The following is a 23,780-nucleotide window of genomic DNA, read 5'->3' as shown; positions in this document are numbered from 1 at the left end:
GTGTATGTGTGCATGGGGAATAGTAGAGGTGGTGCAAGGATAATAAATACCGTGAGGGTGGAGGAAGACTCCCCTGAGCTGGCAGGAGGGCATGGCAGCAATGTACAGAGCCTAGGAGTAGAGTCCAGGAACGAAGAGGTGGGTTCAAGGCTGGCTTGGAGGCTGAGGTGTCCCCCTCAGCATAAGAAGCCAAAGAAATTGGAGGAGCGAGGGGGTGGGCCCACAAGCATGGGCATCTGGTTCTTGTGGGTGATCTTGATCTGGAAGGGAAGGGGTCAAGTTCAGAGGCAGGACCTGGTTCCCTTGGGACTAGAGCAGTAGAGATTTGAGGGTAAATCTGTGGGGTGTAGGGGACTTACCAGGGTCCTAGAGAGGCCATGGCAGGAAGGCCAGGGGCTAAGAAACCGTGATTTGGGAAGAAAGATGCACAGGGGAACTTGAGATGGGATGGAGTAAGGAAGCTGTGGAATGCAGGTTTAGGATCCATGAAGCTTGAGGGTTCAGTTTTGGGCAGGCGAAGGCAATACTCACCGTACAGGGTGTCTGCATCCAGGGTTCTCCATCAATTTGCATGGGGAGGGTTTTTGTGGTGCTGTGGGAAGCCAAGGCAGATTGGTGGAGATTTCTTTACCAACTGAATACCAAAACTGTTTCTTAGCTTGGTTGAGAGACTTTTGTTACTGAGGAAGATCTCCTAGTACAGCTCCCCCCTACTATCCCCATGACCCTTCTGCTCTCCTGGCCCTCCTCCTTCCCTCAGAGCCCCTGGCCAGAGTTTTCCTTACTGGAAGGTGATTTCAGAGCACTTGGCCAGCCGATGTCCAGCATTCTTGAGCTTGGTATAAATCTGGCCCATCTCAATTGCACCCTCCAGCCCTACTACTTCCAGCCGCTTGTCGCTTAGGTCTGTGGGTAGGAAGTAAGGAGATGGGTTTTGTAGGAGCAGCGTGCCTCCAAAGGGAGCCACACCTTCCCCTTAGTCCTGCCCACTCAGCTCCCAAGGCTGCTCACCTGGTACGCAGGTTTTCAGGATATCTGGGTCAGTGATGACTTTAGCTGTAGTGCCTAAGGCCTGGTTGATCCCATGGGTATCTCCAGGAGGTCTCTTGGTGTCACCCCAGAGGTTGGAACCACCATGCATGCTAGGGATGTTCAGCACAGCGATTCCTTCTAGTGACAGGCTGCTCAGATCCAGTGGTTTCCCACAGATCTGAGAAAGAGGAGAGCATAAGTCCTTCTCTCCTGGCATCATCATGGACACCACTCCTCCCCCCACCAGATGACAAACTGGGAAGGCCAGGAATTGGGGGTTTGCAAAGGATGGCAGGAAATAGGGACCAGTGTATTGAAAACCTGGGACATTGGGACTGGAGAGCTGGGAGGTTGAAGTAATAGGTTTAAGAATAGGGGAAGTTCCTGAGGGCACCTGTGGAGGGAGAGACTAAAATAAATAAGTGAGAAGCATGTAGGGTTGGGTCTCATCATACCCACCTCGACTGTCAAAGACTCTTCCAGCTTTTTGCATGTTGAGAAGATGGATTCAGAAGTGGCAAATTCAAAGTACCATAGCTTGTTCTTCATTCTGTATCAGTGCCAGTATAAGGCCCAAGAGGAAGGGGACAAGTTACACAGTGCTGGCAGAGGAAGGCTAAGTGACAGGGGACATCAACCTCCTGACTCCGGTCCTTAGGGAAGAGGATGGCTTTGGCTAAGGGGCTTCTCAGAGGTGCCACGGGCCATGTAAGTGCTCTGAGTTAAACTTGGCCACTGCCTGGTCCCTGCCACTGTGTATGTCCACCCCCACCCTCCTTTCCCTCACCTGCTGTTGAACTTCTCAGGATATTTCTCTCGCATGATGTGGAATCGGTGAGCAATAGAGGCATCCTGGGGAGTTCAGGGCATGTAGGATCAGAGGCCTGCCTCCTCTCTCAGCACAGAACACTCTCTTTAACTCCCCTATTCGGTAGCAGTATGTCCCATGGTCTTTTCTTGCAACTCTCACCACTGTACCCCACCCACCATTTCCCTGTGTCACAGCTCCCTTAACCTCTACCTCCTCTTTCTAACCAGCTCTAGCTTCTTGCTGCTTAACCCATATTTCCTCCCTAGCCCCCATACCCCACTTCACTGACCACACCAATGGAGAAGTAGTTATTGATGATTTGAAAGGGGACTGGGTCACACTTTTCTTCAGTTTGTTGAGGTATCACCTCCACGGACCATCGATCCATATGTACCACCTTACTCATCTCTAAATCCTTGAGGATCTTCCCCAAATTCTGTCCCTCATATCCTAAGGATGGGGGAGAAGACAGATTAGAACTGAACCAGGGGTCTCAGAGGGCCCTTTTCTCAGCTCCCAACCCGACAGATTCCTAGTGATCCTCTGCCCTGATTCTGCAGACCAGACCCTCCTAGCCCCAGCCAGTGCAACAGTAGGGTATGGGACACCTCTGTGTCTCAGTTGGTTAAGCATCTGCCTCCGGCTGAGGTCATGATCCCGAGTCCTGGGATCAAGTGCCACATCAGGCTCCTTGCTCAGTGGGGAGCCTGGAGCTTCCCCTGCTTGTGCTCTCTCTCTCTCTGACAAATGAACAAAGTCTTTAAAAAAAGAAAGAAAGGGTAGGGTGCTTTGTCCTAAGTCCCATAGCTCTCTCTCTCTCTCTTTTTAAGTGTAAGCGCTACGTCCAATGTGGGGTTCAAACTCACAACCCTGAGACCAAGAGTTGCATGCTCTACTGACTGAACCCGCCAGGCGCTCCTCCCATGGAGCAATCTTAAGGTCAGCCCCAGCAGACCCTTTTCTCCACACTGTCATAGAGAGTCCAAGTTTCCAATGTGTGTATGCATCTAACAATAAAACCAAAGTTCATCTAAAAGATTAGAGATAACAGCCTGGAAAATACAAAATGCTGCTGAAAAAGATGAGTGATTAATAAGGAATCTCTCTCCCTTTCTCTCTCTCACACACACTTTCTTTCCCTATTCTACCAGAAAGAATGCAGCAGGCAGCAGTGGAATCAAAACACTGTGACACTGGCACAATGAACAGAATAAAAAGTTCAGTAGTAAGGAACAGAGTGCCTACAAATAGCCTCAAATATACATGGGAATTTAGTATATGATGGCATTTCAAAGACAGATTATTCAATAAAGGGTGGTGGATGTAGAAGTCACTCCTTATACCAAAATAAATTCAAGACGAGCCAAAGAATTTAAATGCAAAAAATGAAGCAGAATTTGGACTAGCAGAAAGCGTGAGTGCATGTTTTTGAAATCTGTGAGTGGAAAAGGCTGTTCTAGAGCATAATACAAAACTAGGAGCCAAAAAAGGGAAAAGACTGATAAATACAATTTTAAAAAAAGATTTTATTTATTTATGCATCAGAGAGAGAGAGAGTACAAGCAGGGGGAGTGGCAGACAAAGGGAGAAGCAGGCTCCCCACGGAGCAAGAAGCCCTGTGCGGGGCTCAATCCCAGGACTCTGGGATCATGACCTGAGCTGAAGGCAGAGTGACTGAGCCACCCAGGTGTCCCTGGTAAATACAGTTATGTTAAAATTTAAAACTTCCTGTTGCTTCTGGGTGCCCCAGGCCGTTGAGCATCGGCCTCTTTGTTTTGGCTAGGGTCATGATCTCAGGGTTGTGGGGTCAAGCCCCACATCAGGTTTCATGCTTAGTGGGGAGTCTGCTTGGGATTCTTTCCTCTCCCTCTGCCTCTCCCCCCCCAATGCACGTGCACTCATGCAGTCTCTCTCAAATAAATAAACCTTCTTCTAATAAAGATTTTATTTACTTATCTGACACAGGAAAAGAGACAGTGAAAGAGGGAACACAAGCAGAGGAAGTGGGAAAGGGAGAAGCAGACTCCCCACTGAGCAGGGAGCCCCATGCGGGGCTTGATCCCAGGATCCTGGGATTACGACCTGAGCCGAAGGCAGACGCTGAATGACTGAGCCACCCAGGTGCCCCAATAAATAAATAAATAAATCTTTAGAATTTTAAACTTCTATATGGTTAAATAAACACACACCTAAAAAAATACAAATTGGAAAAAGTATCTCTAGCACATATAACAGGCTAACTTCACCAACATCTGAAAGCTGCTTATAAATCACTAAATCTAGAAAGTCAGTAGAAAACGGGCAAATAACACAAATAAGCCAATCACAGAAGAAGAAATACAAATGACTAATACGCAGATTAAAGATGGTCAGTATTGGGGCACTTGGGTGGGTCAGTCATTTAGCGTCTGCCTTTGGCTCAGGTCATGATCCCAGGGTCCTGGGATGGAGCCCTGTACCAGGCTGTGTGTGTACAAGGATGTTTGCTGAGGTACTCTCTAAAACAACAAAAAATTGGAAACAGTCTAAATGCCCTTTAGCAGGGGAAGGTTATATAAATTATGGCAAATTCATGCCAAGAAATAACATACAACTGTTGAATTTACAATGTAATCTATATGTACTAACATGGAAAGATCTCCAGGACATATTATTCAATGAAAAAAGAAGTCCCAGGGGCGCCTGGGTGGCTCAGTGGGTTAAGCCGCTGCCTTCAGCTCAGGTCATGATCTCAGGGTCCTGGGATCGAGCCCCGCATCGGGCTCTCTGCTCAGTGGGGTGCCTGCTTCCCCCTCTCTCTCTGCCTGCCTCTCTGTCTACTTGTGATCTCTCTGTGTCAAATAAATAAATAAAATCTTAAAAAAAAAAGTCCCAGAACAATCTCTGTAGTATGTTCCCATTTATGTTTGCTTAAAAGTTGTGTGTGTGTGTGTGTGTGTGTATGTGTGTGTGTGTGTACATATAAAAACTGGAAAATGAATACAAATAGGACACAGTGGTTATTTTTGGGGAAGGACATGGGATTTGGTAGGGAGTAGAGGGAGGAGATCTATATGTGAACATTTACATACTTTACTTTGTTAAAGTCTTTTACAGTGAAAATGTACTGATATATTATTTGTGTAACTTTTACTTATTTCTTATTTGTAAAACCTTTTTAAAAAGATGTTATTTATTTATTTGACAGAGAGAAAGAGATCACAAGTAGGCAGAGAGGCAGGCAGAGGGCGAGAGGGAAGCAGGCTCCCTGCCGAGCAGAGACACTGATGCAGGGCTGGATTCCAGGACCCTGAGATCATGACCTGAGCCGAAGGCAGAGGCTTAACCCACTGAGCCACCCAGGCGCCCCATTTGTAAAACTTTTAAAAAGGAAATAACTAGGGCGCCTGGGTGGCTCAGTGGGTTAAGCCGCTGCCTTCGGCTCAGGTCATGATCTCAGGGTCCTGGGATCGAGTCCCGCATCGGGCTCTCTACTCAGCAGGGAGCCTGCTTCCTTCTCTCTCTGCCTGCCTCTCAGTGTACTTGTAATTTCTCTCTGTCAAATAAATAAATAAAATCTTTAAAAAAAAATAAAAAAAAAAGGAAATAACTAGCCAAATGTAAAATGTTCACACTCTTTGAGCCAGCAATTCTAGAAATATCACTTAGAGAAATTCTCACATCTGTGTGCAGAGATAGATGTGCAAGGTGTTCACTGCAGCATGGCTGGTAATAAAAAACTGGCCACTACCCAAATGTCTATCAATAGGGGACTGGTTAAATAAATTATGACATAGCCATACAACGGAATACTACTCAGTAGTAAAAAGAGTGAGGTAAATCTGACTGTACTGAAATATAATGATAACCACAATGTTTAGTTTAAAAAAAAAATAAGAAGAACATCAATAGAATGATCTCATTGTTTAAGTACATATTAGTATGTATCTAGAAAGAAAAATATGGAGGAATAGATTCCAAAACTTAAGGGAGTAGATCACAGGGAGTTTTTTTGGCATTCTGAAATGTTTGAATTATTTTTTACCACAAGCATGGATTATTTTTGTAATCAGGAAAAAAAAAAGATTAAAAAAAGTAAGTCTCCACTTTCTCATATTCCACTGATGGTTCAACCCAATGTAATTTGTCTTTTGCCATGCCACCCTGCTGAAACTCTTCTGGCAAAGATTGCCAATAATTCCTGCCAAAACCAACAGTATATCTTTAGTTCTTTTTTAACTCATGAAACTCATTTGGCCTCTAAAATGCCTTTCTCTAAGCTACAGAGGACCCTCTCTGACTATTCCTTCTTAGTATCTTTGGCAGGCAGAATAGTGATCCCTTAAAGATGTCTCCAGCCTTTAAAAAAAATTTTTATTTCAGAGAGAAGGAGCACACACACATTCACCTTTGTGCGTGAGTACGGGGAAGGGGCAGAGGGAGAGGGGAAGCAGACTCCCTGCTGAGCCAGGAGCCCAGCCTGAGATCTTCTGACCTAGAGATCATGACCTGAGCCAAAACCAAGAGTCAGACATTCAACCGCCTGAGCCACCCAGGCGCCCCTGAGTTCTTTTTAAAAAAAAAAAAAAAAAAAAGATTTTATTTTTAAGTAATTTCTACACTCAGTGTGGGGCTTAGAACTACAACCCCAAGATCAAGAGTTGCATGCTCTACCGACTGAGCCAGCCAGGTGCCCCAAAGAGGTCTACATTCTTATCTCCAGAGTCTGTGAATATGTCGCCTTTCATGGCAAAAGAGACTTTGATAATGTGATTAAACTAAGGATTTTTTTTAATATATTTTTTAAAGATTTTATTTATTTATTTGACAGAGAGAAATCACAAGTAGATGGAGAGGCAGGCAGAGAGAGAGAGAGAGAGAGGGAAGCAGGCTCCCTGCTGAGCAGAGAGCCCGATGCGGGACTCGATCCCAGGACCCTGAGATCATGACCTGAGCTGAAGGCAGCGGCTTAACCCACTGAGCCACCCAGGCGCCCCTAAACTAAGGATTTTAAAAAAAGATTTTATTTATTTATTTGACAGACAGAGATCACAAGTAGGCAGAGAGGCTGGCAGAGAAAGAGGGGGAAGCAGGCTCCCCACTGAGCAGAGAGCCCAATGTGGGGCTCCTTGGACCCTGGACCATGATCTGAGCCGAAAGCAGAGGCTTTAACCCACTGAGCCACCCAGGCGTCCCAAGGATTTTTTTTAAAGTAAGCTCTACACCCAACATGGGGCTTGAACTCTATGACCTGGAGATCAAGAGTCCATTCTCTACTGACTGAGCCAGCCAGCTGCCCCTACTCTAGGCATTAAGGACTTTTTTTTTTTTAAAGCTTTAATTTACTTATATGACAGACAGAGATCACAAGTAGGCAGAGGCAGGCAGAGAGAGGCAGAAGCAGACTCCCTGCTAAGCAGAGAGTCCTATGCAGGGGCTGATGCAGGGCTTGATCCCAGGACCCTGAGATCATGACCTGAGCCAAAGGCAGAGGCTTAAACCACTGAGCCACCCAGGCACCCTGGCATTAAGGATTTTTAAGTGGGGAGATTATCCTGGATTATCTGGGCAGGTCCAATATAATCACAGGGGTCCTTATTTATAAGTGAAAGACGAAGGTAAGAAATAAGTGGATGGAAAGCAATGTGACAATGGCAACAGAGGTTGGAGTGATAACGCTGCGGGTTGGAAGCAAAGCCATGAGCCCAGGAATACAGGCAGGTTCTAGAAACTGGAAAAGGCAAGGCAAAGAATTCTCTCCTATAGCCTCTAGAAAAAACACAGCTCTGGGGTGCCTGGGTGGCTCAGTGGGTTAAAGCCTCTGCCTTCAGCTCAGGTCATGATCCCGGAGTCCTGGGATCGAGCCCCACATCGGGCTCTCTGCTTGGTGGGAAGGCTGCTTCCTCCTCTCCCTCTCTCTGCCTGCCTCTCTGCCTGCTTGTGATCTCTGTCTGTCAAGTAAATAAATAAAAAAATCTTTAAAAAACAAAACAAAACAAAAACCCACAGCCCTGCTAACACCTTAATTCTAGCCCAGTGGGACCTATTTGGGATGTCTGACCTCCAGAACTGTAAGATAATAAATTTGTATTGTTTTAAGCCACCGTTTATATTGATTTCTAATAGTAACAATAGTACATTAACACAGACATCTTTAATAATGGATTTTCCTCTGCTCAACGGTTAAATAGGGCATTCAAATCAGATATTGCATCCTTGTCCCTCTTCTCTTCTTTCCCTGAGGTAACCCATTTACTCTCAGGATGTCAGTTATCTCCTAGGAGCAGATGACTCTCAAACATGTATCTTTCTAATACCTATTTGTAACTACTCAGCACACATTTCCTTCGGGGTGCTCCACTGACATCCCAACCTAACATGTGCAAAATGGAATCGATCTTCCTTAAACTGGTTCTCCTCCCGTATGCTCTATCTTAAGTGGCATCCCATATGCTCATTCCACAAATCAGAAAATGTCCTAGACTTGTCCTCTCATCCTCCACAACCCATTGGTTACCAAGTGTCATGAACTGCACTGCTGTTGTCGTTGCTTGGGGGTTCAGTGTCTTTGGACCAGACTATTGCAATACAGGTAATTTTTTATCCTGTCTCCTTCCTCCAATCCACCCTCCACAGAGCTCCCATTGTGGTACTCCTTTCATCTCTTCTTCTGCAAATCTTGTGATTTTTTTCAGTATCAACACAAATTTTCAAAAACAAATTTAGTGTTGTATTTATATCATTATTTCATGATTTAGGCTGAGTTGGCAGAAACTACTATGACAGTTTCATTTGCAGAACACACAGTAAAGACCCAAAATACATAATCTCAAAGTGTCTAGTATTTTAAGTCAACACAAAGTTAAATGATGAAGATTTAAAAACTGGCCAGGGGCATCTGAGTGGCTCAGTCTGTTAAGTGTCTGACTCTTGATTTTGGCTCAGGTCATGATCTTAGGTAATGCGATTGAACCCTGAGACAGGCTCCCAGGCTCTGGGCTCAGCAGGGAGTCTGTTTCTCTCCCCCTCTTCCTCTGTCCCTCTTCCTGTCCACTCTCTCTCTCTCTCAAATAAATAAATCTAAAAAAAAAAAAAACTGGTAAAAAATTGGTTCTATGCTTATATACATTTATTTTTTAAGATTTTATTTATTTATTTGAGAAAGAGAATGAGTGAGAGAGAGAGCACGAGCAGGGCGTAGGGGCAGAGAGAGAGGGAGAAGCAGACTCCCTGCTGAACAGGGAGCCTGACTTGGTGCTTCATCTCAGGACCCTAGGATTATGACCTCAGCCAAAGAAAGATGCTTAACCAACTGAACCACCCAGGTGCCCCTAATATGAGATTTAGATTATAATAATATGTACTCAAAGATATTTCTACATTCTGGAATAACTCTTTATATACACAACAGCTTTTTTTACATATGTATATATAGAGGACATAACTTATATATGTAAGTATATGCAAATAGGCATATATATGCCTATTTTTTCTTTGAGTTACATTTTTCATAAGTTCAAGAGTTTCGTATGGTTCAGGGTTTGCACATTCAAATGCCTCAGCAGCTAGAAAGGTGAAGTGAATGAGTGACTAGCAGAGAGCTGAAGAGATCGTGGTGAACTAAAACATGTAACCCACTTCTTAGAAATAGGCAAGGTTTAAAAAATTCAAAACACTGCAAGCAAACAATGCAAAACAATACAAATCATTTCTGTGGGCTCTCTGCTTTCAATCTCTGTCAGAATAAAGTACAAAACTCCTCAGCACAGCATTCATGACCCTCCATAATCTGGACTCGGTTCAACTCAGTCCTTCCTCCCCCGATTCCCACCTTGTACTGCGTGTCCCACTCATAACCAATGGCTCACACTCCCGAATGCATGCACTACCATGCTGTTTGGTGGCTCATTTGGCCTTACACAACTTCTATCTAGAGTGCTTTTCAATTTCCTTAGCAGACCCCTATTCTATAAACTTCTGCAACATCTCCGAGCTGGACTCTGAGTCCAACAGCCTCAAAAAAAGACAACTCAGGCTCAACCTGCTCCACCCTGACCTATTTATCTACTAGACCATCCTTTGAACTCTTTCTTTTTGAAGGGAGACCAGAGTATATTTAAGAAACTGTTGCAATTGACTTAGGAAGAAATGATTATAAATGAATGAATGACCCCTGATTAACTGGCTGAGTGGCTGAATGAATCACAGCCAAGATCCCTGCTAGCTTCATCACTGAACATCTGGGTTAGCTCTTTTACAACCTTTCTTATTCCCACATTGTCCTCTGTATTTCTGAATTCCCTGAGCCCTAAGAATTGGTTGGGAGAAACAGAAAGATATTTTTAGGTATATAGGGAAGAGGACTGTCACCCTGACCCTTCTAGGTTCAGACTGGTCTTTGCTTCATCCCAAGCTTTCTTCCTTGGGGACAATCCACTTTGGTAACCACCCATCTGTGTCCCTCTTCTTCCCCAACCCTCTTTTCTATAACAATGCCTAGACACCTTCTCTATGTGCCTTTCCTTTCCTACCCAACTCCCTCCCTCTCCCAGGAAAACAATTTCTAACCACTTACCTCCTCCCCATCTTAGGCAACGAGCCAGATCATTTCCAGTGCCCAGGGGCAACACAGCAACAGGAGGCACAACAGGCATGTTGGCTTTGTCTAGGAAAGCAGGTCAGGGGATGGATGAAGGGAGTTAGCTCTAGAAGGCCAGTGCCCCAGTGCCCTTCCCAGAGCCCCTCCCTGTACTGACCTATGGTCTCTAGAATCCAGCCTACTGTGCCATCTCCACCACACACCAAAATCCGGCAACCAGGGACATCCCTGAAGAATCTGAGCCTGAGATAAAAGGGAAGAGAGAAGATGAGGAAGGACAATAGGATTGAATCTACCAACTCCTGGACAGGCAGATTACTTCTTATCTCTTATTCTTTAGGGCCCCCTTTCCCTTTGTCAAAAGACTTGTTTCTGTTAAGGTCAGAGAAAAAAATACAACTGGGAAAGTTATAGCCACTCATCAGTGGTTAGGGAGAAACTGGTATTTTCATGTTTTGAGAGCAGAACAAAGTTGAACCAGAGAACTCAATGACACTAGTAAAAGCAGCATTCTGGATTCTGCTTTCTTGGGGTTCCCTAGCCCTGTTCTCCCAACACACACAGGCAGACACATACAAACACTACAATACAGTCCCCAACCTATACTCACCCTGGCTCAGGACCGTCCTTTAGGAGATTGAATACCTGTCGAGGATTGAGTAGATACTGGAATTTCCAAAGCACCCTGTATGAGGGAAAAAGGAGAGTTTATGGTAGGGGATGGACAGTCTGTACTCCACCCTCTTCATGTCCTTCTCAAGGTGCCTCCTCCATACACACAGATTCCCAACCTCTATGGTCCTCCTTCTCCAACTTAGAAGACCCAGTATGTCTCTTCTCACCTCTCCCCCTGCTTCCCGCCACTCTTAGGGTTGACAAAGACCAGAAGCGGGTGGGTGTTAGAAACAGGGTCAATCTGCATTTGGGAAGAAAAGAAAACAAAGCAAGGATAAGGAAAACAGGATTTTCTCAGAGTTAAGGTGGGCCCCAGAGACAGTGGCAGAAGGCTAGCCTGTCTCCAGAGATGCTTGTGAGTCTTGTAGAGAACAAATGCCATTCCCCATCTTTCCCACTTCATTCCCTCCTATGAGGGCTCCAGCCAAGAAAAACCCACCCCCTTCATGTACCCGCAGAGCCTCAAAGGTGCTCAAATGTAAGTCATCCATGGTCTTCTGGCTCGTTTTGCTAGTTTTACGCTCCTGTCCAGAGGCCTAGAAAGGGAGAGAACCAAAGGGAAAGAAAATTGGATTGTATGTGAATCCCTAAACAAATAAGGGTCTGACTCAAATCCTGAAAGTATAGACTCTCTGCTATAAAGGGCATGGCATGCGTGTGCGTGTGTGTGTGTGTGTGTGTGTGTGTATGTGTGTAAGTGTGTTTAAATCAGGGATGCACTCCTCCTGTCCCCTCCTAGCCACTGTCTAAGGGTCTCACCAGGACACTGGGATAGATGGAAGATGGAGGCAGGATGTGATCCCGGAGCAGACCACAGTCACACTCATGACCCATGGCTTGCAGGCAGTCATCATGAATCTGAAAGACAAGGTGGGTATGCAGACATCATGGAGGGAACCTGTCACCTCTCAACTCTGAGGGTCTGGTACTGGAAAGAGAGTCCTTGGGAGCAAGGGCAACTGTGGCTCTGAGAGAGCTGCTGTCAGGGAGACCAGCACAGAGGGTAGATTAGGGAGGAGCCCCAAGGCAGAGGCTGGAGTCCTCCCAAACTGACCTCTAGGTGGCACCACACACAATGCAGTCCAACCAGACTGTGGTAAATGCGGATCTTCTTCTGACAGCGGTCACATCGGCCAGACTCACAGCCTCCTCTCACCCACACGTGTGACTGGACCTTGGGGAGAAAGACAATCCCTTGTCCGAGAGGGTCCGAGCAGAGACTAGGGGAAGGGCTGAGGGCAGCAACTGGCTAAGGGCAGGGCCAGGGTGCGGCTGGTATTGGGGTGGGCCTGGGATCACTCACACCAATGTCCTTCCGAGACTTGGCATAGGTGCTGACTTCACAAGGCAAGGCCTTCATGGCACACTGGTCATGAACGACGTACTTACAGACTGGGCGAGAAGGAAAAGGGTCAGAGACTTAGTTACAGCGCCTCCCCCATCTCTTCTTTACCTGGGTGTAAGGCGGGATTATTCACTTAAACAAGACATATAAGCCCTTGCTGTGACAGTGTGGGGGCTCACCTCCAAGACCTGTGCCTTTTGCTCACTCTTCCCCATGAAAGAGCAATGGCTACCCCATGCCTACTCCCACTCCTTCTAAATGCCAGGAACTCAGTTGGAAGATGCAAGGGAGGCCTAGATTTTTTTTTTTTTAAGATTTTATTTATTTATCAGAGAGAGAGGGAGAGAGAGCGAGCACAGGCAGACAGAATGGCAGGCAGAGGCAGAGGGAGAAGCAGGCTCCCTGCTGAGCAAGGAGCCCGATGTGGGACTCGATCCCAGGACGCTGGGATCATGACCTGAGCCGAAGGCAGCTGCTTAACCAACTGAGCCACCCAGGCGTCCCAGGGAGGCCTAGATTTAACAACAGCAATAACAATAATAATAGCTAATTTTTATTGCAGACTTAACAGTATGGACATGCCCCATGTGAAGTACTTTTCTTGCATCCACTTATTCAATGCTCACAGTACTCATTTTCAGTCAAGGACACCTTATTTTAAATTGAGGCTTAAAGATGTTCTGTGGCTATGCTGTACACCTGAAACTAATGTAACATTACGTGTCAACTGTATTGAAGGGAAGGAAGAGAAAGTTGTATGGCTTTCCCACTTAACTAGCCAATGGCAGAGCCCAGGACTTGAACCCAGATCTCTCGAAGATCAAAGCAGCATGCTCCTGCAGGTAGCTGGGCTGTCCCTCTGCCCCCACACCCCCCAGCTCCACCACTCACGGTTACAGCTCAGTCCCTGTTTGCCAAGACCAATGCTGGACTCGCACAGGTTGCAGTAGACTGGTCGGGGGAACCTCTTAGGTCTCCACAGGTGCTGTCCATTGTCCTTCAGAGTCTGGGAGGACAAAGTAGATGCTAGGGAGAGCCTGGGCCCTTAGAGCACCAGCCCTTGGTACACACAACCCAAGGCAGCTATCTTACCGTTCTCCACAAGTCTCTCCTACTTACCATCTCCAGCCCCAGCAGCACTAGCAATGGCACGGTGGTGGCCCCTGCCCGGAGCCACTCGGCCAGGGAGACAGAGCCGCTGCCATCATAGTCGATCTCTTTCATCATCTCCTGAAGAATCTGAGCCGGGAATGGAGGGGACTTTTGGTGTGGTCTGACACCTCTGCCCCCTAGGACATCCAGCCCAGCCATCCTCGCCAAGGGAACCCGGCCGCCTGTCAGAAATGGCATAGATAGATGCAGGATTCACTAGAGAGAAGGCACAAGGAGGGACATGAAGGAAAAACTGCCTTACCGGCCTCAGCTCAGACACATCCCAATCCAGGTATTCAGCCACTCGCATCATCTGTATGATGATTCTGTCCACTTCCTGGGGGCCAAGAGGTAAGAGCCACAGCCATATCCCACCTCACTACCACCATTCAAACTCTTCTCTAGAAATCAGGGTTCCTGGGCCACCCAAGAGCCACCTCTCATTCTCAAGTATCTCTGCCAAGTAAATGAGTGTGTATGTGTGTTGGTATGTTTGCAAGGCAGCCCCCAATTCATGTCTCTAGCCTCCTCTTTAAGGAGCCAAGATCTGGGGACCCACTCCCAAATTTAGTCCTGGAGGACTCGGCTTCTCCCTCTAACTTCCTCTGCTTCTTAAGATCCTGGAAGAGTTGGGACAGGAGGGCACAGACAAATGGACACATACTCCCTTGGCCAGCATACAGGTCCCCCAACTCACTGAGCTGTCCAGGATCCCATTTCTGTCCGTGTCGTACAGCTTGAAGGTGACTGTGGGGTGTTTTAGGGGGGCCAGGGTCAGTTTGTGAGGAATACCCCCCAAATTCATAACAGAATACAGGGGAAATAAAGAAGTGGGAGACATCTTTTAGATGAAGAGCCCAGAGCCTGGCACTGGGACTGAGAGAGGAGACAAAAAGGGAGGGGAAACAGGCCTGGATTCAACCCTTGGTGAATCTAATAGGGGAGACAGAACACACCTCCCACAACCCCAGAAAAACCCAGGCCACCCACATAAAAACATACAGGACATGGGAACTGGCGTGGCATTAGGGATAAGAAGTCTAGGGAAACAGAGGAAATGAGCCCATACTCTGGCCCCACCTTTGTCTGGCCCTGTCAGCTTTTAGGAGTCCTGAAAAAATGAGGGAAGGAAGGCTGGGAAATACCCCCTCCCCTCTACTCTCTTTTCTTTCCTTCCCCCAGTCTAGGACGGCAACTCACATTCTAGCTTGTCTTCTGGCCGGCCACCCTCCAGAAGGGAAAAGTAGCAGGAGACATCACTGAGATACACCACATCTGGTTACAGAAAGGAGAGTAGATCTGAGGTTAGGGGTCTCTCCACTCTGGCTCTTCTCTTTTCCTTTGTTCCAACTCTTCCCTTTAACTTTCCTCCCTCCACCTCCTAGACCAGAATGGCCATCCTTCACCTCTCTTCCCCAACCCTGTCTCCAAAATGTAATTCAATTCAACTCTCACCCCAAAACCCATACTACTTTGATTTTTCTTCTGGAAGTCCAGCCCAGTCCCACCTTCATGACCATACCATTTTTCACAGTGTCTTCTAAGTGACCCATCTTGAAGGACTGAAACAGTGCCAGGCTTAGGTGATTGGGAACATTATCTGCTTCCAGATAGATTTTCAAAAATTGCTGGAATCCCTCGTACCCAATGGCCTATGATGAGAAGGGTAAGCATTACCCTGGGGAGTGTGCAGGATGGGAGGCAGGGACTGAAGAACTAGGAGTAGCAAGGACAGAGACAAGTGAAGGGCTAAGAAGTATCCAGGGCAGACTATGGTTTCTTCTCAAGGCTGAGTCTTCAATTAGAATCTCTTGCTTTGGGGCATCTGGGTGGCTCAGTGGGTTAAGCCTCTGCCTTCGGCTCAGGTCATGATCTCAGGATCCTGGGATCGAGCCCCATATTGGGCTCTCTGCTCAGCGGGGAGCCTGCTTTCCTCCCTCTCTCTGCCTGCCTCTCTGCCTACTTGTGATCTCTGTCTGTCAAATAAATAAATAAAATCTTAAAAAAAAAAAAAAGAATCTCTTGCTTTCTCCTATAGCAATAGCTGTGGTAACAATGGACACTGGGGTATCTAGAGGGAGAACAGAAAGGGGAGGGCCCAGAATAATTCCTGGAAGTTGGGGATCCCAGTGGAGTAGCAAAATCAAAGATGGGAGGAGCTGGGCAAGGAGAGGATTTCCCAGTTGCCACTCACATCTCCTTGGAGATATTCAGCCATGTCACCATCTTCAAAGAGCTTTAGGACATCGCTGACCTTGTTGGTGGAGTCTGGGGTACGAAGAGGATGAGGGAAGAGCATTAGTCTGGTTGGGCTCTCCCTGCCCTCTGACGGAGTCCCACCCAGACATCCAGCAGGAAAAAAGATTCTAGTCAAATGAAGAAAGAAGAAATTCCAGGAAGAAACACAGAAATGCAGACAGAAATATCGAAAGACTAACATTTCAAATGCTCCAGAGTGGTACCTCTGTTTACATCTCTTCTCTGAAACTTGGAGCAGGCATTGGAGATTCAGAGAAGGTGGGTGGAAAGCCGAGACCACAGACATCGCCCCATCTCCCTCTCCTCTGTTTCCCAGCCATATTCCCTGGCATTATGTCAGGAGCCAACTGGCTTAAGACCACTGGGGAAACGAGGGGAAGGGGGGATGAGGAGTAGGGATTGTCTGGGATAATTTTTCCCGAACTTCAGGACAGAGAGGAAGACTCACATTCCATGTACTTCTGCAGCTGGGCAAAATCATTGGGGCTGATTAGGCCCTTCTCCTTGGCCATTTTTCTTTTTTTCTTAAGGAATACCAAAAAGGCAGCTTGGTAGTACTTCTCGCGTCTCAACCTGCGCTTCCGAGTGTAGGTCTGGAGGGAGATGGGAAGAGTATGTGGTGGGAGGAGCCATCTGTCTGCCTGACTTTGCTTCTGTCTGCTCCATTAATTCTTCACTCCCACTATTATTTCTGTTCTTTCCTTGTCTCTGAGTCCCTCCCAAGTCACTTCCTTTCCCGTTTTACCTCTCCCCTATGTCTGTCTCTCCCTAACTGAGTCTGTCCTCTGTGTCTGTTTCTCTGACTCATCTCTGACTCTCTCCCCTCCATTTCTGGATCCTTCTCCATCTCTCTGATTTCTCCCCGAATCTGTCGTGATTCGTTTCTGACTCTCCCCCCATCCCCTTCTCTTCACCCTCCCCCCCACCTGGTTTTACCAATCTATATGTGTTTCTGTGGGTATGTCCCTCCCCCGTTTCTACCTTTTCTCCTGCCACCCTCAGTCTCTGCGATCTCTCCCCTCTCAGATCCCGCAGTCCTGGTCCTTCGGCCCTTCGGGTGGTTCTCACTGCTTCTGTGGCACGCCTCCCCGGCCACGATCCCATCTTGCTCCGCCTCCAGCCTCGGTCCCCAGCCGGGTTCAGCCACCCACTTCCCGAACCACCCACGCCCCTCAACGACCTCTAGCGCGCTTCTGACGCGCGACACAGAACCAGCTCTGGCCAGGTCCCTGGCCCCGGTCCCGCCTCGCCAGCGCCCTTCAGAGCTCCACCGGGGAAGGGCGGGGACCCAGGCGCGCGGAGATTGGGAGGAGGTAGGGGAAGAAGGCTCTGAGTATCTGCCTCGCTTCCCACTAGTAGGAGGGTGAGCTGAGCGCGGGAATCTCAGACGCGGGGTTTTCCTTGCACCCTGCTAGGTTAGCAGTGTTCAAGGAGTCCTAACTTGCAGCTAGAAGACCCAGGGAGCAAGGAGGAGCCATCACGTGGATCACAGTGCCCAATGGCCCTGGGGCCAAGTCTCAGAGGTCAACTCGACTGGATGATTCAGTAACAGCAATAGCAGTAATATCTCACACTGGTGTAGTACAGCAGTGTTTAGGAGTCCAGCAGAACTAGTCAGTCATATCTGGGTTCTGTTCTTAGCTCTGATACCGCTGTGTGACTGGGACACATGACATCTGTAAAATGGGAAGAATGATTCCTATCTGCCACTACTGTGAAGATTAAGGCAAATAACGTACAAAAAGTACCCAGTATGACACCTGCATACAGAAGGCCTACAAGAAATGGTACTTATTATTGTACTAACAATTACAATTAGATCTTATGAGATAAGAAATTCCTGGTAGGGGCGCCTGGGTGGCTCAGTGGGTTAAAGCCTCTGCCTTTGGCTCAGGTCATGATCCCAGGGTCCTGGGATCGAGCCCCAGATCGGGCTCTCTGCTCCGCAGGGAGCCTGCTTCCTCCTCTCTCTCTGCCTGCCTCTTAGCCTACTTGTGATCTCTGTCTGTCAAATAAATAAATAAAATCTTAAAAAAAAAAAAAAAAAGAAATTCCTGGTAGAGCCATTCTTCACAGGAAGAAACTGGAGTTTGAAGAGGTTGGGACTTCCCATGGCAGGTGATAAGTGGGAGTCAAAGCTCTACCCCAAGAACCATGTCATGGGGCCCCTGCCTGTCTCTGTCCTCCTCTTGTTCCACTCTCCCCTCCACACACTGCCTTCTGATCTCACTGCCCTCCTTTCTGTTCCTCAAGCCAAGTTCTCCCCTGCTTAGGGCCATGAGACTTACTGTTCTCTCTGCCTAGAACAGCCTTCCCCACTCTTAGCAGAGCTGCTTTCTTGCCTCAGCTGAAGCGTCAGCTCCTTCAAGAGACCTTCCCCGATCGTTCCCTCCCAAAGCACCCCCCAATCTTTTGCACAGCAGCCTCCTTTGTTTCCTTCATAGAACTTACCAAGAGTGGAAATTACCTTGCTAATTTATTTGTTTCTTTGTTTTTTTTTTTTTTTAAAGATTATTTATTTATTTATTTATTTGACAGAGAGAGAGAGAGAACAAGTAGGCAGAGAGGCAGGCAGAGAGAGGAGAGGAGGAAGCAGGCTCCCTGCTGAGCAGAGAGGCCGACGCGGGACTCAATCCCAGGACCCTGAGATCGTGACCCGAGCCGAAGTCAGCGGCTCAACCCACTGAGCCACCCAGGCGCCCCTATTTGTTTCTTTGTTTACTGTTTGTCTTCTCCTATCAAAAGCTAAGTTCGATGAGGGCAGGAATTGTCAGTATTGTTCCCACTATATCCCTAATTCCTAAGCCTGTGCCCAACATGGTATAGGTCCTCCATATTGTTTATACAAATCATTGTGCAAAGTTAGGGAGCCATAGGTTCGAAAATATTAGTCAAATATGCTTAAATGGGATGCCAGAGTATCCATCTTGACAGGAAGAGGAAATAATTTGTAACACATATAGGAGGTGCTAAATAGATATTTGTTGAATGAATGAATTTTGCTAAAAAGCACTTACTGTGGCATTCCATCTGGGGCTTCCTCCTCTCTTTTGCCCATTTATTTAGGGTTTGTTGGGTAAGGCTCCAGGAGGCAGTTAGGGCCTACAAGAATTTCCTTTCTGATGGTGCAAGAATCTTCTTTGCAGCCTCTGCACTTGGGACATCTCTGCTGTCCACATCTATGTAGTATACCATTCCTCCTCTGCGGGCTCTCTGGGAACACTAAAAAGGGGATCCTAGGACACTGATATTCTGGAGAAAGGACTCCATCTATCTGGCTCTTTTCAATGACTATAATCCAACTTCTACTGCCAACAGATCTAATGAATACATAATAGTCTTAGGGCTAATTGGGCCTCTATGACTTAATTAGTCTCTCTGATTACCCCTGGGGATTCTTAGATGGCTCCAAGGTTCTAGGAAATGAAATCTGAGAGAGAAAGTGACTAGGAGAGAGCAAAAGAGGGACGATGAACAGGAGAGAAGACACATCTCTCTTTTCACATCGACCCCTCCTAGTTCCCCCAGATCTTGCATGTAATTTATAGTAGAATTTAAGGAATGGACTTTTGAACTAGACAGGCATGGATTAGAATCCTGGCTCTTGGGTGAGTTATTTCATCTTCCTGAATCTGTTTCCTCATTGGTAAAATGTATACCTGGAGAAATCAGTCACAGCATGGAGATTAGGTAAGATAATACATGCAATAAACTTAGGTATTGTAAGGCACAGAGGAAGCAGTTGTACGGCACAAAGAAAGAATTCAGTAAATGTTAGCTCTTACTTTTGTTGTTGTTCTTGTTGTTATACAAAGGTGGTACATGGAGAAACACATCTGGACATTAGGAAAAATGGTGCCAGGAAGTCATCAGTTCAAGGGGCTCTCAAGAGCAGGGAAGCCCAGTCATACCCTTTGCCCCATTGTGTCATCTCAGGCATAGACATGGAGTATTGAGATCCTGCACTCTGCCTTTGGGAGGGTGAGGAGGTGGCTAGAAGCTAGACTGTCAAGGTCCAAGGACACCTCTGGGCTGGGACCTCAGACAAAGGGCTCCTGGTATCTTTTCAGTTGTCCTCCTGAGTTGTCTCACCAAAAGTTTTGCTGCCCATGTTGCTGAAAGGCATATAAACTGTTAGAATCCTGGACCCTAACAAACCGTAACAAGTCCAATTTTGTCCTCCCTGCTCCATCCCAGCCCTGAGGCTATAACCTGGGCTAGTCCAGGCGAATGCCAGGGTTGGGCGGGTGAGGTCTGCTGCCCGCCTGCCAGCTATCTGTGACTCACCCTTCCTTTCCCTCCTCTGGTTCCCTGCCCACCCCTACCAACCTGAGGTGAGAAAGTAAGAAGCTGACTTGGAGGCAGAGACTCCTGGAACATCCTCAGAGCTGGGAGGTACCAACTCTCACACTTTTCAGAGGAGGAAACTGAGGCCCAGACAGAGAGCCACAATCTCAGGATCATACCCAAATTCCAGACATCCTGTCCTTTGTCCATTCCATTAAATTGTAGCGCCTCTACTTTCTAGATCTTACTTTAGACTTTAGACAGTAAATACCAAAATTGCTCATAACCAAGAGATAAATATGATTTCCAAGGCCAGTGCCAATATTTAAAGTTTCCTTTTTCACTTCAATATTTATCACTCCCATTCCAAATCATATAAATTCATCATTACTCAAGAATCAGCTATGCCCCCAGAACATTCAGGCTGACCCAGCAAGAATCCCAAGAGGCAGGTCCAGGCCTGATTACCTGGACTTCTGAATCTCTTAACCACAACAGGGCCTGCATCCTCCTCCTCTTTCCCAGGACCGAGGGAGGGTCTATTCTTTCTTGCCCATCCCTGTTACTTGTCAGTGGCCCTGGCAAGGGAATAATTAGCCTTGAAGTCTCAAAATTCATTAAGCCTCCACGAACACTGCAGATGGTAATGTTGCCTGATTAAGGGTATGTGTGTGTGTGTGTGTGTGAGAGAGAGAGAGAGAGAGAGAGAGAGAGTATGTAGTACAGGAGGAAGTTACGATGTTGGCATGGTTGGGGGATGTGGGCTCATAGTAATGAGGCTGAAGAGATGCCCAGTAGTAGTCACATTTCTTCCTGAGTAAAGCTCACTTCCCCCATTTAGAGGTGAAAAGTGGGGATTCAGACCCAGGTAGTTTCAGAAACTTCCCGGTGACAGGTGTGGAAAGGGTAGGGGTGGGAAGTTGGGCACCAGGAGGCCAAAGAAGAACCCCTGTGCACCCCCCGCAGCGCTGTGGAGGTTCCAAAACGGACTTCGCTTGACTCGGGCCCCTAGGAGCCAAGCTTCACCATCCCTCCGAGTGACAGCGGGGATGGAGGGGAAGGTCTGGGGGAGACGCTCCCTACGGAGCTCTGGCCCAGCCCTCCAGCTGCCCCCCACGTCCTGGCGCAAACCCTTCTAGCTACCCGCTCCAGCTGTGGGGCTTCCTCCTCGGCCCTGCAGCCCTACCCCAGCCCGGCGGCGGCCCCTCCCGCGGCCCCCGCCCCCTCCGGCTCCGGGGGGGGGTGGGGAGAGTGGGAGGCTCGGGGGTCGCGCGGGGTCTCTACCTTGCCTGCGGATGGCGCGCGGTGGGAGCTGAAGCGCCGGCGCGGGAGCTGGAGCCCGAGCGGGGCTGGAGGGGACCGACCAGGCAGGCGCGGCCGCCGCGAGGCCGCCCCGTTCCTGACGACACAGCTGCCCGCCCCTCGCCCCGGCCTGGCCGCCCGCGCCTAGTGTCCGCGCCCCCGACTACGGGAACTCCGGTCTGGAGAGGCCCCTGTTTCCAGTTCACCAAGCTTGAGCCGCCCCCCCCCCCCCCCCCCCCAGTATCTCCAGAGTTCTGGCCTGTGCCTCTTTCTCCACATCCTGCGCTTCTCATCTTCTTCCCGCCTTGGGACAGCTCGGTTTCTATCCATCTTCCAGTCTTTCTAATCAACCCATTAGCCTCTCCCCTCATCCCAGCCCTGGAAGGTCATGATAGAGGGCAGGGCCGCTGATGGCACAGCTCGGCAGGGGCCCACCCAGGCAACGTCTGACCCTCTCCTAATTGCCCCCATCCAGGGATTTCCCTCCCCAACTCCTTTCCATCCACCACTGACAGAATTCATACTCAGAAGATTCCACAGCAGCAAGCCCAGAGTCCCAGACACTGCATCGTGAGATACAAATGCCTCCCTCCTCCCATGGGCTCCCCAGTGTTTAACACTATTTGAGGCCCACCTTTGCCTCTAGGTTTTTCACCCCTCTAAAACCCAAACCCCAGAGGGCTCAGACTTGTTTTCCCCAATATAAGTACACCTCCTTCTCTCAAGACTCAGGGCCTTCCCTTAATTCTTGGGTTGTTCAGGTGCGAGGAGCACTCAGGTCGGTGTCCACTCTTTCTCCATGCTCTAACCCTCCCACTTTACCTGCTGACCTTGGCAGGTGCTGTAAAAGGCCCCTGCCAGAAGTAGGGGTGAGAGAAGATCCTTTCAGCTCCTCCTGTCTGGAATCTGTTTTTGAAGTTGTTAAGGCTCTTGGGGCAGCATGGATGATGGCGGGACTGACGGTGAGTACAACGGAGATAGACAGAGGCCTAGGACTTACTGGTAGGAACTGGGGACCCAGGCATCCTCCTCCCTGGCCCCGCCCCAACCCAGGCTAACCCCCTCCTACCCGTCCTTGAACTAGGGCACAGTAACAGGGCTTGAGTTCCTGGAATCTTCCCTCTTACACCTGGTGATAGAAGAGAGGGGGAGGGGAGAGCTCTGACTGGAAGGTTGTATTGTGTGATGTGTGTATGTGTGTGTATACACACATATCCACACACATAATATAGACATACTTTTGGTGGGGGTTGGAGAGAAGACATAACTACATGAGGCCCTCTAGTGGCAATGAAGGGATCTAAGCAGTTCTTGAATGTTTCCATACAGGCTTGTTGGAAAAAAAACCTCCATTTTTATCAGAAATGTAACTGCTGAGAAATAGGGCTTGGGAGTATTGTTGTACCTGAACTGGAGATCTGAAGGAGGCAGGGGTTGGAGAAGGTCTGTCTCTCTGCTCCTGTCTCCCAGTCTTAAAAAGACAAGGGCCATGCTATTCCCATGCTTTTTCTCCCCTTCCTTTTTTTTTTTTTTTTTTTTTAAATTATTATTTTAAAGTAATCTCCACACCCAACATGGGGCTTGAACTCATGCTCCACCCACTGAGCCTGTCCCCTACCTATATAACCTCTTCAGTCATAAGGAATCATAATCTCTTGAAGGCCCATTATGCACTAGGTCCTGTGCTTAGTTCTGTAGACAGCCAAAGACATAGCACAACTTAAGGACTGCAGTAAAGAGTGGCTTGGTGTGTGTGTATGTGTATGTGTAAAGCCTCCCCACTCTAAGCTATCCTAAACATACAAAATACAAGAAAGAACAAGTCTCCTAGCACCTCTTGCAGTTTTCTCTCATCTAGAATGATACTAAACCTTAAGGCACTCAGCTTTGCTTGCAAACAATGCTAGTGGTGATAACACATTACATATGACCTGTGTTTTTCACTCCATCCTTGGATATGTCTCTACTTGCACTTAAATTGCTCCTGTTAAGGTTTTTTTTTTGAGACTTCAAAGTGGGGCCCGGGGTGATCTCTCTAAGGAATAGGATGAAATCTGTCATACCCAAAGCTTCTTTGTGTCTTCTTTAAGATCTGTGGTCCATCATACATCGTCAGTTATTGGTGAGGGTAGGAGGGGAAGAAAGGCCCAGAAACATCTAAGGAGGAGGCGTATAATGCCTACTGTTCCAGGTGCTCATTTCTTTAATCAACCACATCACAAAAATCAGAAAGAAAGAAACCGCAATGAACAAAGGGAAAGGAAAAAACAACAGCCTTGTTCTCCCCAGCCTCTTCTTTCTCCTCTTCCTTCACAGGGTGTGTGTTTGTGTGGGGTAGG

At 47.8% G+C, this 23,780-nt stretch overlaps 1 protein-coding gene across 9 annotated transcripts; it reads right to left on the bottom strand.

Annotated features, from left to right (window-relative positions):
* Nucleotides 1-2: 2 nt before the first annotated feature.
* Nucleotides 3-22,471, bottom strand: DGKA (diacylglycerol kinase alpha). Of its 9 annotated transcripts, none has more exons than XM_032348552.1 (25): nt 22,272-22,471; nt 19,638-19,967; nt 16,301-16,445; nt 15,788-15,861; nt 15,116-15,245; nt 14,794-14,868; nt 14,291-14,340; nt 13,856-13,930; nt 13,561-13,680; nt 13,333-13,447; nt 12,400-12,488; nt 12,151-12,270; nt 11,856-11,954; nt 11,549-11,632; nt 11,264-11,337; nt 11,032-11,106; nt 10,579-10,664; nt 10,398-10,487; nt 2,133-2,293; nt 1,820-1,884; nt 1,492-1,582; nt 1,012-1,210; nt 786-906; nt 532-592; nt 3-260 (listed from the first exon to the last, which is right to left on the bottom strand). In XM_032348552.1, the coding sequence occupies exons 2-25, from the start codon at nt 19,686-19,688 to the stop codon at nt 177-179; spliced, it is 2,334 nt and encodes a 777-aa protein (XP_032204443.1). In that variant the 5' UTR covers nt 19,689-19,967; nt 22,272-22,471; the 3' UTR covers nt 3-176. The 9 variants fall into 9 exon arrangements, 8 of the variants coding, with proteins under 8 accessions (XP_032204443.1, XP_032204444.1, XP_032204445.1 ...); XM_032348553.1 differs by lacking the exon at nt 22,272-22,471 and adding an exon at nt 21,424-21,533; XM_032348554.1 differs by lacking the exon at nt 19,638-19,967 and having other exon boundaries at nt 22,264-22,471.
* Nucleotides 22,472-23,780: the final 1,309 nt, after the last annotated feature.

Source organism: Mustela erminea, chromosome 6, assembly GCF_009829155.1.
Source record: "Mustela erminea isolate mMusErm1 chromosome 6, mMusErm1.Pri, whole genome shotgun sequence".
NCBI lineage: Eukaryota > Metazoa > Chordata > Mammalia > Carnivora > Mustelidae > Mustela > Mustela erminea.
The sequence above is the reverse complement of the archived record's forward strand: the minus strand, read 5'-3'. Positions and strand labels throughout refer to the sequence as shown.

Excerpts from the sequence above, each read along its gene's own strand:
- DGKA (XM_032348551.1), bottom strand. The coding sequence starts at position 16,956 with ATGGGATCGTGGCCGGGGAGGCGTGCCACAGAAGCAGTGAGAACCACC. Across the intron at positions 12,489-13,332 it reads ACAGGGACTGAGCTGTAACC|TCTGTAAGTACGTCGTTCAT; the intron begins GTGAGTGGTGGA and ends CTTCTCGCCCAG. Across the intron at positions 907-1,011 it reads CCTGAAAACCTGCGTACCAG|ACCTAAGCGACAAGCGGCTG; the intron begins GTGAGCAGCCTT and ends TCCTACCCACAG.